At 33.8% G+C, this 12972-nt stretch overlaps 1 protein-coding gene across 7 annotated transcripts in view; it reads left to right on the top strand.

Annotated features, from left to right (window-relative positions):
* The first annotated feature begins 6252 nt into the window (after positions 1-6252).
* Positions 6253-12972, top strand: part of LOC149556360 (phenylacetaldehyde synthase-like) — a 191595-nt gene continuing 184875 nt past the window's right edge. For all 7 annotated transcript variants that reach the window (XM_089830646.1, XM_089830647.1, XM_089830650.1 and 4 more), the window contains exons 1-2: positions 6253-6452; positions 6532-6682. In XM_089830646.1, the coding sequence (XP_089686772.1) occupies positions 6451-6452; positions 6532-6682 (153 nt within the window). In that variant the 5' untranslated portion in view covers positions 6253-6450. The remainder of the gene's footprint in view (positions 6453-6531; positions 6683-12972) is intronic.

Raw genomic sequence — 12972 nt, forward strand, 5'->3', positions numbered from 1 at the left:
TTGCTCTATGCACTTTTTGCATTCTCTATTTAATAATTACTTAGTAATTATTAAATAGCTTTTACCTTTAGGTTACCCTTTTCGGGTTTTGATCTCCTTTTATAAGGATTGATCTCTTTGTAATTCTACATCTTTTCTTTATCTAAGAATACAATTTGCATGTTTTCAGAGCAAACCCTTACCTCCTCTTTTCTTTTTTTCTCTATGACAAGTTTTCTACATGTAGGTATTCAAGTGCTTCATGGATTTGATTTGTGTATTTGCTCAAATCCTTCAGCTAGAAGGTCTAAAATGATGGGTTCCTCAATTTTAAGATGACACATTTAGCCCCCACTTTAGAAAGAGTATGATCTATCTCATACTCTTGATAAAGTAGACCAAAAATAAGAATTTATCTCATCAGGACTAAGGAGATAAATAAACTACCAATCCCTTGATAGATTTGAGTCTTCATCATATCCAAAATCATAACAATAGAAATGTCATTGAAAAGAGAAAAGAAAAAAGAGAAGATGTTTAGTGAACTCACCCAATAAGGTTTGTATTCCTTTTTGTGAACTACATGAAAAGGGTAGATTATTGTAAACTATGGTATTGAATGGTCTATAAAGTGTGTGTGTGTCATGCTAATCATTCCATAAAAAAGATTCATCCTCAAGGGAACTCCTTGTCCTAAAAGGGGAATCAAAATGACCTAGGCATAAGGATGTGTGTGTCCTTAAAGGATCAAAAACATATATCATGCTTCCCAAAATATCCATAGTCCAAAGAAGGAAAAATAAAGCAATACTTAGGCCTCCCAAACTATTAATAATCTAAAGAGAGATCAAAGCAAGGATTGGGCCTTTTAGACTATTAGTGATCCAATGAGGGATCCAAAAAGAACAATGAGGACCAAGGTCCCTGAACTATTGATAATTTGATAAATATCCAAAAAGTTGAAAAACCAACCATCAAAGTTTGTGTGTGTATGAGTGAGCAGAGTGTATTCTGCCATGTTAAATAAATTACAAATTCTTGAATAAGAGAAATAACTTTAAGAGAAGCATGAATCCACTAGAAACATTTTCACTATGAAATGCCCAAAGAGAACATTTCAAGGGAAATAAACACATGAGAAAAAGAGAGAGCATGAAAGGGATCCATTCATTGAGGGGTCAGTATGATCATATGATAATATTTAATATCATATAAAGAATAAAATGTCATCATTCCCCCAGAGGAAGTATAACTACAACACAATGGAGGAAAAACATGTAAGAGATATGAAGAAAAGTTTTTTTGGGTCGTCAACATAGACACCAAAAAGATTCGGTGTTACCATGTTGCAAGTACCCAAACAGACTACATGGGGTACATAAATGAACAATAGTACATATACAACATGAAATATAACACGTAGAAGGAGAGAGATACAAATAGAATAATGTGTATAGAAAGTTCAATTACTTTATCACCTTGCGCTAATGGAGCAACAAGGATCATCTAAATAAATCTAGACGAAGCATATAAAAAAGAACACACCACGAGGGAAACACAACATAAGTACACAAAGAATACCCTATAGAGAAGTCCACTTCAAGTGTGTCGCCTACCCCTCCAATCTCACTCTATATTATTAGAGAAAGGTGGGCAACTTGCAAGAGGGACAACATCCAAAATGGTAGGATCAATAACTAGATCCAAGCAAGGACTTTGCTGGAAGTCACTATGCTTGATACTGGGAGTATGTATTAATTGTTTAGATAATATGTTAGGAAAATAATAATACATAACAATATTTTTATATTCATCATCACTAACACGTGCATTATCATTAGAATTAATAACATCATCGTCAATAGTATCTTCCTCATAAATATTAATCACAAAAGAATCTAAGGCACAAGTAAAACCACAATGTTTATCCATTTGCATGTTATTATTATGATTCACGTTGTCTAAAGGCTCAAGCATAGGTTGATGGAAGGAAGGAAAATGTTGAGAAGAGCATACAATTTGAGAAGCAAGAGTACACACCTTGGCCTTAGCTTGATGGTTACTATGACATTGACAAGCATGTTGATTACAAAGAGTCTTATGAGATAAGATTGAAGGAAAGGATCAACTAACATAGGTTCCAAAGAGGGATCAACTATGGGTTGAGGAGTGTTATACAAAGAAACAATAGGTGGAGTAGGTAAGATAGTTGTAGTAGGATGAACCTTAGGAATGCTATACTCATGAATCTTATCTACCTTGTACTACTGATAGGATTGATAAAGATGACCGAGAGAAGTAGGTAGTTTTTGAGGGAGAAAAGGCCAATGTAAGTCTATTTTAGCACAATTGTGAGGATGCAAAGGTTTATAAAGATAATGATTAATGGTGAAAATTTCTTCATTCTATGGAAATTTAATGCATTTATGAATAGGAGAACATACAACTTGTATAGGAGAAAGTTGTGAGATACCAAGCTTAACTTGAAATTTATCGAAACTAGGAATGTCAAAAAAGGTAGTATCCACAACTTTACCATAAAGGATCATAGGAAGAGACATAGAACCTTGAGGGCAATAAAGGAAACCATTATAAGTTTGAATCTAAACGTTGTATGTGTCATAGGTGTCCTTATGCAATGATTTATTAAAAAGATGCTCTTTAGTGATAATATTCATAGAGGAAGAGGGATCAAATAAAACATCACAAGAAGGGATATGAGTAACCATAGAAGTATTATAGAGATTACCACAATGTGCTTTAATCTCTTAGAATGATCAAAGGTGATATAAAGTGAATGTGTAGGCTTGGGTGGAGGAAAAGTCAAAGGTTGAGGTTGAGATTCAATATGATTAACCACATGATTAACTTCTTCCACCTTGTCATCATAAATGCTATTAGCAATAGGAGAAGAAGGTTAGTTAATGACATTTTCTAAATGTGAAGGTAAAGGATTGTTGTAAATTTGTAAGTTTTGATTAGGAGGTGAAACAATTTATTCATACTATTAACCTCAACACCAATAGATATATTATTAGAATCAATAAGGTTTTGAATAACATTTTATTTTAAAGCATAACACTTTTGAGTATCATGGCTAGGCTAACAATGGTATTGATAAAAAAACATTTTGATCAAATGCCTTAAGCATTGGTTTATTAGTATCAACAGGAGAAGTAGGAGGAAGTTTAATAATGTTAGCATTATCAACTTTGACATCACCACATGAAAAGGTTTAGATATAACAGTGTATTTATGATTAGGATAATACATAGAGGAAAAAGGAGTTGTACCTTTAGATGTAGTAGCAACTTGATCATCTACTATGTTTGTTTTCTTGTTGATTTTGATGTAGTTGTTAGGCTTGGAAAACTTTTTTTGATGAATGATGCCTTCACTCTTCTCAATAGTAAAAGGATCCATTGGAGCAGAGATCACAAGCTGGCTCACTTGTAATTGATAATGGTGATGCACTGCACATAGATGTGAGAAGGAAGTATACTCAGTAAGCATGATCTTATCTCTAATGTCTGATTGAGGAGAGTGACAAATTTTGATTGATGAGTTAATTTTGATTGAAGAGTTGAACTCAAATGATTAGATAGTGAAGTGGTGCATGCTTGATTTGATTCGCTTGTCTCACTTCATGGAGAGTGGACTAGATTTGATTAGATAATTGATAAAGATTGATTGAGATGACTAAATAGATGAATTAGTGAGCTAGATAGAATGATTACTTTACTAAGTAGATTGAATAGTCACAAAAGGTGATTGATTAGTTAACATAATCAATTGGGTCTATCAAATTGAGACTTAATGTTAATTATAATTGGGAGAATAAATTGATTTAAATAGAATACAAAATTCTTTTAACTGTATGTGTTGAATATAAATTCATTTAGTATATTTATTTATGAGAAGAATAAACAAGAAAAATACCAAGGGAAAAGGCTTAATTAGCAATAGATCTAAGCAGACCTGGAATTTGATGGTTGTATTGGCCGTTTTTGCACTTTTGAACCCTATATGATAGGCTGAAAAATTGTAAGACCGTATGGATTGATAGGATAAATTTTTAGAGAACTATCATTATGACAAGTAAAATTATTAATAAGCCGTCAATATTTATCATAGAAAACTTAATATTTTATTTTATAATATACATAAATGTGATTTGTAATGTGTAATATATATGTGTGATAAATATATATTATTTTATATTATACATGTTTCTATTTTTTGTTTGTTTTGTTTAATTATGTTTCTATTTTGACGATTGAATATTTATATTAATTTAGAATCTTGTTAAAAAAGAATATAATGAATTTTAAAAACATATACCATTTTACAATATTAGGTATGTATTTTTATATTATTTATTATATGATTATATTAATTTAAAAATCTCTTAAAGTAACATACATGAACGTAGAAACTTGCTTCTTTTATTTGAGATTTTTGTATATATTACTAATTCATAATTATAAGCTATTCATTAAGACTTTTGCATATACTCCTTTTTAATATTTATTATTTTCTAATTTATAAAATATTTAAATTTAAAGTATTGCTTACTTTTCTTAAAATAAAAAAATGACAATCGATTTAAAAAAAAAAACCATAAAATGAAAGGTATGGAAATTTTTGGTGGTGATTAAAAAACCATATGATAGGCTAGGGCAGCCATCAAATTCCAGGCCTGGGTCCAAGTACATATTTCTATAGTACATTTCCATAGGCAATTGATCACCCAACCAGATAGAGGGATGCAAGACCTATTTGATGAAACTCAGTTGTTGCCTATGCTACAGACGTAGGAATAGAGAAGCCTTAAAGCCAATTAGAGAGGAAATTTATTTGATTGTGGTGACTATGGTCCACATTCTCAACCAATTTGTTAGTGTTTGTGTTGCAAGTTCCTTCGTATTAGCTCTTGAAAATTATGGAATGGGTGTGTTGAATAGATGGGCCAGGGGAATGTTTTTGTGCCGCAATTTAGTGTTACGAGGAAGTCATCCCAAAAAGATTGGTGCCATACATTGTGCTGCTCAAATGCGACAAGGGTTACAATGTTCTAAGCGCATAATTGATAATGTATTTGCACAAATTTATTTATGGGTAGAAGGGGTGCGCATGCTATTTCTAAGAGATTTTCTTTCAAGCCTGGATAAGCATTGGGTGATTGCGTGAGAGGAAGACATACTTCCATTCTCACATCTGTTTTCTAAAAAAAAAGCTTATTATTTTCCAATTAATAATATTCATATTTAAGAATTTTGTTTCAAGACAAAACTACTGACGACTCTCCATGAATGTCATTTTTGATGGAAGTTGTACCCAAACTGTTGTCCCTCATTTTTTTTCTAGGTTTACGCAAAATGTTTGATCTTTGTAAATTTTCTTAATGCAGTATTGTGCTTGGACTAAATTGAAATTCGTGGTAAAAATTCTATTACTCAATGAAAAAATAGAAATTATTGATTGAAAATCAATTAAAAATAAATAACTTTTGAACTCTAGTGTTATAATAACTTTTGTTTTAACAATTAAATATAGACCACCAAAATAATATAAATAATAATAACAATAATAAATCTAAACTTCAACCTATTATCTTAAAAAAAAAAAAAACCTTACAAATTCTATCAATTTAAGACTAGAAATGATTCTTTACCATTTCTTATTAGTATTTTTTTTCAATATCTAATTTTTAATAATTATACATATATAAACCTTATGAGCCCTCTCCTCCGCTTTGAACTTCCTCCAGCGAATTTGATGCCCATCGCAGGAACCACTTTCTATTAAATTTAAGAAACACTATTAAAAATATAAATCCTAGTCAGCATTAACTAAAACTGAGAGAAAGAAGCCACGAAATGGTTGGAATCGCTCTGCCGTTTCCAAGTTTGGCTAGTTTTATTCCATATTAACTATTAATCAATTATTATAAACGAATTTAGATATGACACAAACAAGAAAACATAATCAAAGGGTCCATTGTCTACGCCCTCTGAAATTCCCCATTTATTGTAATTCTTTATTGATCAAAAAATGTTAAATTCATTTTATTATAATTTTAAATATTGAATTAATTAATAATTAATTAAATGAACAATTTTAGGTACTTTATAGACATTGCCATTTAGTGGGAGTGGAAGACTAGTGAAAAATAACAAAAAAACAATTAAAATATCTTGGTACATTACAAATTTTAACAAGATTTTAAATCTATTTTCTATATATATTTTTTGATGGAGGTCATTCACAAACAAGTTTTAGTCCACGCCCAAGCATGCCCAAAACCTCTTCGACCAGGAGCCAAGGAGTAAAGAGCTATTTTCTATATTTTAGAATAATAATAAGATTGTAAAAAATTTGGTAATCTTTTCCTCTGCTAGTTCATTGGATTGTATCAGTATTACCTTATCAGCAGCACAACCTCCGACTTCGTTCTTGCTTAATCTCACAATGTAAGCCTGCCTGAAATTAAAATTGAAAACGAATGCAATGGAATGGAGAACTAACAATGTATGTACGGATTTCTTGCAGGGGAAGGTGCTTCGCTGAAGAGAGTGAAAATGGGAGCCTGACGAGGGCATTTGACGTGGAGGAGTTCAGAGAAAATGCTCACAGAATGGTAGACTTTATTGCTGACTACTATAGAGATATCCACAAGTTCCCCGTGCGAAGCCAAGTCCAGGTAACTTCAAATTTTCATTTTAGTTTCGATATTAGTCTAGACCAACGAGCTCAATTCTCATGAAAACAAGCATAAGTTGCATTTAATTTTTTATATAACATCAATCTATCCTGATGAAAGACCACTTGAGTTTTACTAAACGTGGTAATCCTTTCACATGGCTTGTAGCCAGAAAAAATGTTATCAGTAATATTAATTTAATGGCTTAAATTATCTCAATTATTCTCTTCTTTTATTTGGAGAATGTGGGATTTTCAGCTTGGGCGGACCAGTTCAAAATTCTTTCCCAACATGAACATGTGTAACGGTCCAACCTGTGTGGACAGCAGTCCAACAGAGGCATAGACTTTGCAAGTAGACCAGATATGGACCAGATAGTCACACAGGAATGCCACTAGCATAATGCTAAGGTTCAACTATACTAGATCAGTAAGGGTAGTGGAGGTTTGAATCCTGGTAGCAACATCAACAATGCCACAACTAAACTATGGCACTATTAGATGAACTCCATCATTGTCATTGCTACCTCACTACTGGTACCAATCTTAATTATGAATAAATTCCGCTGTTGTATGTTTCATGAGGAGGTTTTTCTTGCGTGTATGGCATTATTTTTTCAATATTATTCTCATTACAAAATGACTGAACTTGAATGAATTGGAATTAAGGTAGACCTGAAAGTAAAGCTAAAAGATGAAAAGTCTCAACCAATTTGCAATTTTTATCCTTAATGCAACATTCTTTCCTATCCACAAATCAGTCAAGCCTCGGACTATCAATAGTGGTGTAGAGAAGTGTTGCTGGACTCTTTAAACTTGTAAAGACTGCTGTGGCAAAGTGAAACTAACAGAATATCAGATCTGATTTTATTATACAACAGGCCACTGCAGCATACAACACCTAATTGCTCTGTAAAATTGTTGTTTCCTTGAAAGACATTTCATCAAACAGTCTCCTTGCATGCAGAGTTTCAGATCTGCAGTTATAACATTGTTCAATTGGGATGTTTGAGATACTTTTTGTTAATCATAGGAGCATAAATCATTTGGGGAATAAATTGGCAAACAAGAGGAGTCAGATTTTAAAAATAAATCAGATTCAGAGTTTAGGGTTTAGGGATTTAGGGCATAGAAAATAAACAGAAAAACTGGGTAATTTTTGGCGTGGTTTAGGATTTTTCCTGGCAAAAAGCTTGTGTGGACCAATTGTGTTTTTTTGCAAGAGTAATGGCAATTTTGCCAATTAGTTGCCAAAAAATCCACAAAAAGTTGTTTGCCAAAGTCAACCAAAAACCCCTGACATTTGGGGGAATAAATCGACAGAATGTTCGATCAAGGATTAATTTTGATCCATTCCAGATTTCTGCTTCTATGGTTTATTCAACCTGATACATCAATAAAGAAGGTCAACAACAAACTGATGATAGAGAGTGGGCTCGTTACTTAGCTACATTTATTCATTCACGATGTACTGCTGGTTGGTAATAGAATGAGGAAATTCAAATACAGTTCTGCTAAAGTAGAGAGTGGGTTCATTGATATCTCTGTATGAAAATATAGATACTGATCAAACATCCTCGCATTTCAGTTCATCTTGACTGTAAGAACAATTTCTAGACAACTGATTGTTTCCAGGAACATGTGATTACCTCCTGTGGATGGCAGTCTTCAATCAACAAAGAAGTCCACCACATCGTAAACCAGACTTTACTAATACGACTAGTAAGAAGCCCTACTTATTTTTTAATCAACTCCCGGACATGTTCCATGTATCACTTAGATCAATCACCATTTGACTTCAATAATTTGTTCAGAATAAAGTAACTTTTTTTCACAGATCCAGTGCAAATATAAAATGCTTTCATTGTTCTTTATTCTAGAAATAAATCTGAAAAGTTTACAAATTCGTCTCTGATGTGGAGATTTCAAAAATTTGAAATACTCTGTAAAAATGCAACCTGGGATACCTAGCTGACACCTTCAATTGGAACTAGGTTTCTGTCCAATTCATAAGAAATCCTAAAGGTTTCCTCCCTCAGATTTCTGACACTGAAACAAGAAGCTCTGAGATCTCCTCCAAATGAAATTAATAAAGCAAGCATAATCTCAATGAAACTCTCATTGTCCTTTTATAACCCACTGCAGAGACTTTTGACTCTCCCTCTACTATGCCTCTTCACTTTCCTTTCTTTCTTCTTTTTATTTCTCATTTTTAATATGATTTGAAGTTAGGAAAATAAAAGTAAAGTGACTTCATTATATCTTCACTCAACTCACCACTAAAGTCACTTTAAACTTATTAAATAATATTAGCCTTATGATTTATTTTGAGGGATGATATTAAATAATTAAGTTAAAAACTTTCATGACCTTATCATATATTCATATTTCAAGGTCACATTCGAAAGGGACTATCTAGGCCCAAGAGTGGAACTTTGGCTCTCTTGGCCCTGGTGATAGGTAACATAGACATCCATCTAGGGTGCATACCTAGTTGACAGTCATCATAGTCCCTCTTCTGCCTACACCTTCTTCCTTCTATAATGATGGAAGTTCACAAACAGATTATCGATACATGCATCTATTTCTAGTCGTAAATAAACACAATAAAAATAATTGATTGACAATAATACCCAGGTGTTGATAATACCACAAGACCGATATTCAGATTGTTACAAGGTTACAACAGGTTTGAGCCAGATTCCTGAGAATCTGATCTGATTATAACTCTGCTATTTACCATGACTATTGTCTTCTGTTTCCTGTGGTTACATGATATTGCTCAAGATATATTCGTAATGCTTGCTGATGATCTGATTATAATTCTGCTATTTACCATGATCCTTGGGTCTGCTTTATTGTCTTGTGTTTCCTGTTGTTACATGATATTGCTGAAGGTATATTCATAATGCTTGCTGATAACTTGCTGATTTGATTTCTGTATTATAATAAATGCTGATTGTATTCCTTTTTCTTCCTTATGTTTTATTCTTATAACAATCTGATTTTCTCTTTTATAAGTGCTGTTATCCTTTTCCCTTCTTCCTCTATGCTGTTTGTTTGGACTATATATCTTTCAATCTCTTAGGGTCATTCCCTTTGAAGAGATAAGGGACACGTCATTTTGTAAATTGTTGCTTGAGCCATTATAGTAATTACATTCCTCAGCCACAGATTACACCTCTTTATTAGCAAGTGTTTAAGTGCACCTTTCCTTATTGAAATGCACCTTTCCTTAAAGATTTGCTGGTTTAGTTTGTTCTTGTTGCAAAGCAATCTTAGTCACACTGTACGACATTGCTGTTTTCTGCATCCACTCTCACAGAGGTCAGCACTCTTCTGGATTTCCTTGTGGTCTTCAAAACTCTAAACTGACTTGTTACTGTTTTTTCATTGTTTAGGACATCAGAGACCTACATATTGACTTCCAATTTCACCACTAATTTGCCCATGTTTTAAATCTGATGCTTTGTTGTTGTCTAGTTCAATATGATATCTCAATGGTTCCAAGCATACCCTTTGTTGTCGGGAAAATGGGTAGTTAGATAGTTGGTCTACCCAAGGGAGTTACACGGGTGCGACTGTTCGCCTCGCACCCCCTCAGACACTATATGTACGCATTATGCCTTTTGATTGGGACATGGTTGTACTGAATACATCTATGTATGGTAACCAAGCAGTGAATATAACACTATTGTGTTCTTTTTACATTCTGTGTTAAATACTTTATTTCTTGTATGCAATTAATCTCTGTTACCCCACAAGGGTAACCATTTGGCGTTGTTGCCGAGAATTTTGTAAGTCATCAGGAGACGACCTTTTCTTTTGAGGGGGATGATGTTGTTAGGAAATTGGGTAGTTAGTCAGTTGGTCTACCCAAGGGAGTTACATGGGTGTGATGGTTTGCCTGCACCCCCTCAGACACTATATGTATGCATTATTCCTTTTGATCAAGACATGGTTGTACATAATACATTTGTGTATGGTAACCAAGCAATGAATATAAATACTATTGTTTTTTCTTTACATTTTGTGTTAAATACTTTATTTCCTGTATGCAATTAATCTCTGTTATCCCACGAGGGTAAACACCCTCATTGTATGCATCTGATGTTTTTAATGGAGACATGACAGTCCTCCCTTCTTGAGATTGCTTGTCCTCAAGCAATAGTCGAATCATCATGTGGTCTAATTTATAATTGTTGTGCGACTTGATATTACTTTAGTTGCAATTTGAACACAATCTAGAATCGGCATGGTTTGTATGTTTCTCTAACCCTTGTTTCACATCACTTGGTAAAGGTTTAGGTTGCCCCAATGCTTGCCTACTTTTGTAGATATTGCTTAATATTAGGGCAATGATTTATATATTAAGATGAGGATTAGGAGCATGACACACATCTATGACCTTCATTGGTGAGGTTTTTTCTTAATGCCGTCTTCCTTCCCTAGATGCAAACATTATGGTGATGCATAGAAGATGATACCATCAGTCCTATTAAGAATGCTTCCTTCTTTAGTTGGTGATTGCTCATTACTCTACCACAGAATCTCTTCATAGATTGATATGGGTCATAAACTTGTTTGAGAACTCAGTAATCCCTTGTCATAGGCGTGCTTCAGTTTTTTCGTTCTTTTGATGACTGACCCATCATACATGAAATAGACATTCAGCTAAGAGTGCGAAATGGTAATGCCAACTCTAAGATAGAGGCCATATGCTGTTCTGAATTTGTTCACTGATTCCCATGGTTTTTAGGGTGGTTGTACATTATTGTTAACAGTTAGGAGTTTAACTGCATAAAAGCATAGACAGATTACTTTGTTAAATCAATCTTTGTATTCTGAACACACGATCTTGTGGTGTTTCACTATGTATGAGCAGCAGCTTGTGAGCTGATAAGTACTGTTTATGGTTGACAAAGTTATGCTTTGGGAAATCAGATCCCTTTGTCGAACAAAAGGTCAAACCTTTAGTACTGAGAGCTATTGGATGTCCATCTTAAAGCTGAATTATTCATTCAATATGATATCATTCGAATAAGTCTTAGACTATGATATCTTGTTATTTCTGGGAATCTCTTGTTCCCTTTTCAAGTCCTTGGCATATATAAGTGGCTAGTTCATTGAGGTTTGTGCGCATTGACCTTTTATCTCAATTAATAGTTCTGTCCATTTTGGTTTTGAGGATGGGATTTGCGGAGGTTTTTTAATGATGCAGTGCAAAGTAGGAGAATCCCCAAAGAAGATGTCCTAGTCCCCAACAAATAATCACACAGTAGAAGAATAACAATAATGCAAAGATTTAGATCGAAATAATGCCAACTCTCATAATAGAATCATAAAATTTACATTCAATATGCGTAGATGTAAGGCTTTCCGGGTTACGGCCAAATACATAAGCAATTACAATAGTAATTTTGCAAGGTCTCACAAGATCCAAATCCTAGCTAGCCTAGATCCACAACCTAGTAGAGAACTCCAAGAAGAATCTCAACTCGTGCTCGCAAGCCACCAAGCAACCTTCTTGTTTCCCAAGTCCACACTTAGCTACTAGCTCTGCTACACTTCTCTCCTCACAGCTACTCCTCTTCTCCATGATGAATGATGATAATGACTCTAGACACCACAAGACCCTCTACTTATACTAAACCAAGCCACAAGTTGGCCTAGGATAGTAGACATTAAATAAATAACACATTAAATAAAACCTCAAGCCACAAACATTAAATACATGACATAAATTAAATACCTAGCACAGACCCCAAGTTTACAATGCATAACTAACTCATAAGACTACATAAGAATACACGCACTTACACATAGGTCTATGTGCCATCCAACAATCCAAATCGAAGAGCATGCACACCAACTCTCATGGATCAAAGCTCACAAATACAATCTCTAAAGTCTGCCAGTAAATTAGGAACAGGTGACCAACAGTCACCAAAATGACTCTAACTCCAAGATGATAACTCCAAATTCTATGCGCACTTAGGACAAGGTTGCCCAATATGCCTCAAACACATCCCCAATCATGCAAACCATAAGGTCCACAAAAATCCAAGCTCGATGCTCCTGCATCAGACTCCTTAGGTAGATAGAAAAGCATGTCCCATACTTTGATGCCCAAAGAAATCTCCACAACCAACTTCATCTTCACCAAAAGGCTTCGAATCCATCAAGGATAAGAGAGCAAATCTAAAACTCAACCATCTATGCTTCATCTATACAAACATTAGAATCATATGAATCTCAACAACCCAATAAACATGCTCACTCCCAAGAGCA

The sequence above is a fragment of the Cupressus sempervirens genome, chromosome 5 (assembly GCF_028749045.1).
Source record: "Cupressus sempervirens isolate cs-2001-9-10 chromosome 5, ASM2874904v1, whole genome shotgun sequence".
NCBI classification, from domain to species: domain Eukaryota; kingdom Viridiplantae; phylum Streptophyta; class Pinopsida; order Cupressales; family Cupressaceae; genus Cupressus; species Cupressus sempervirens.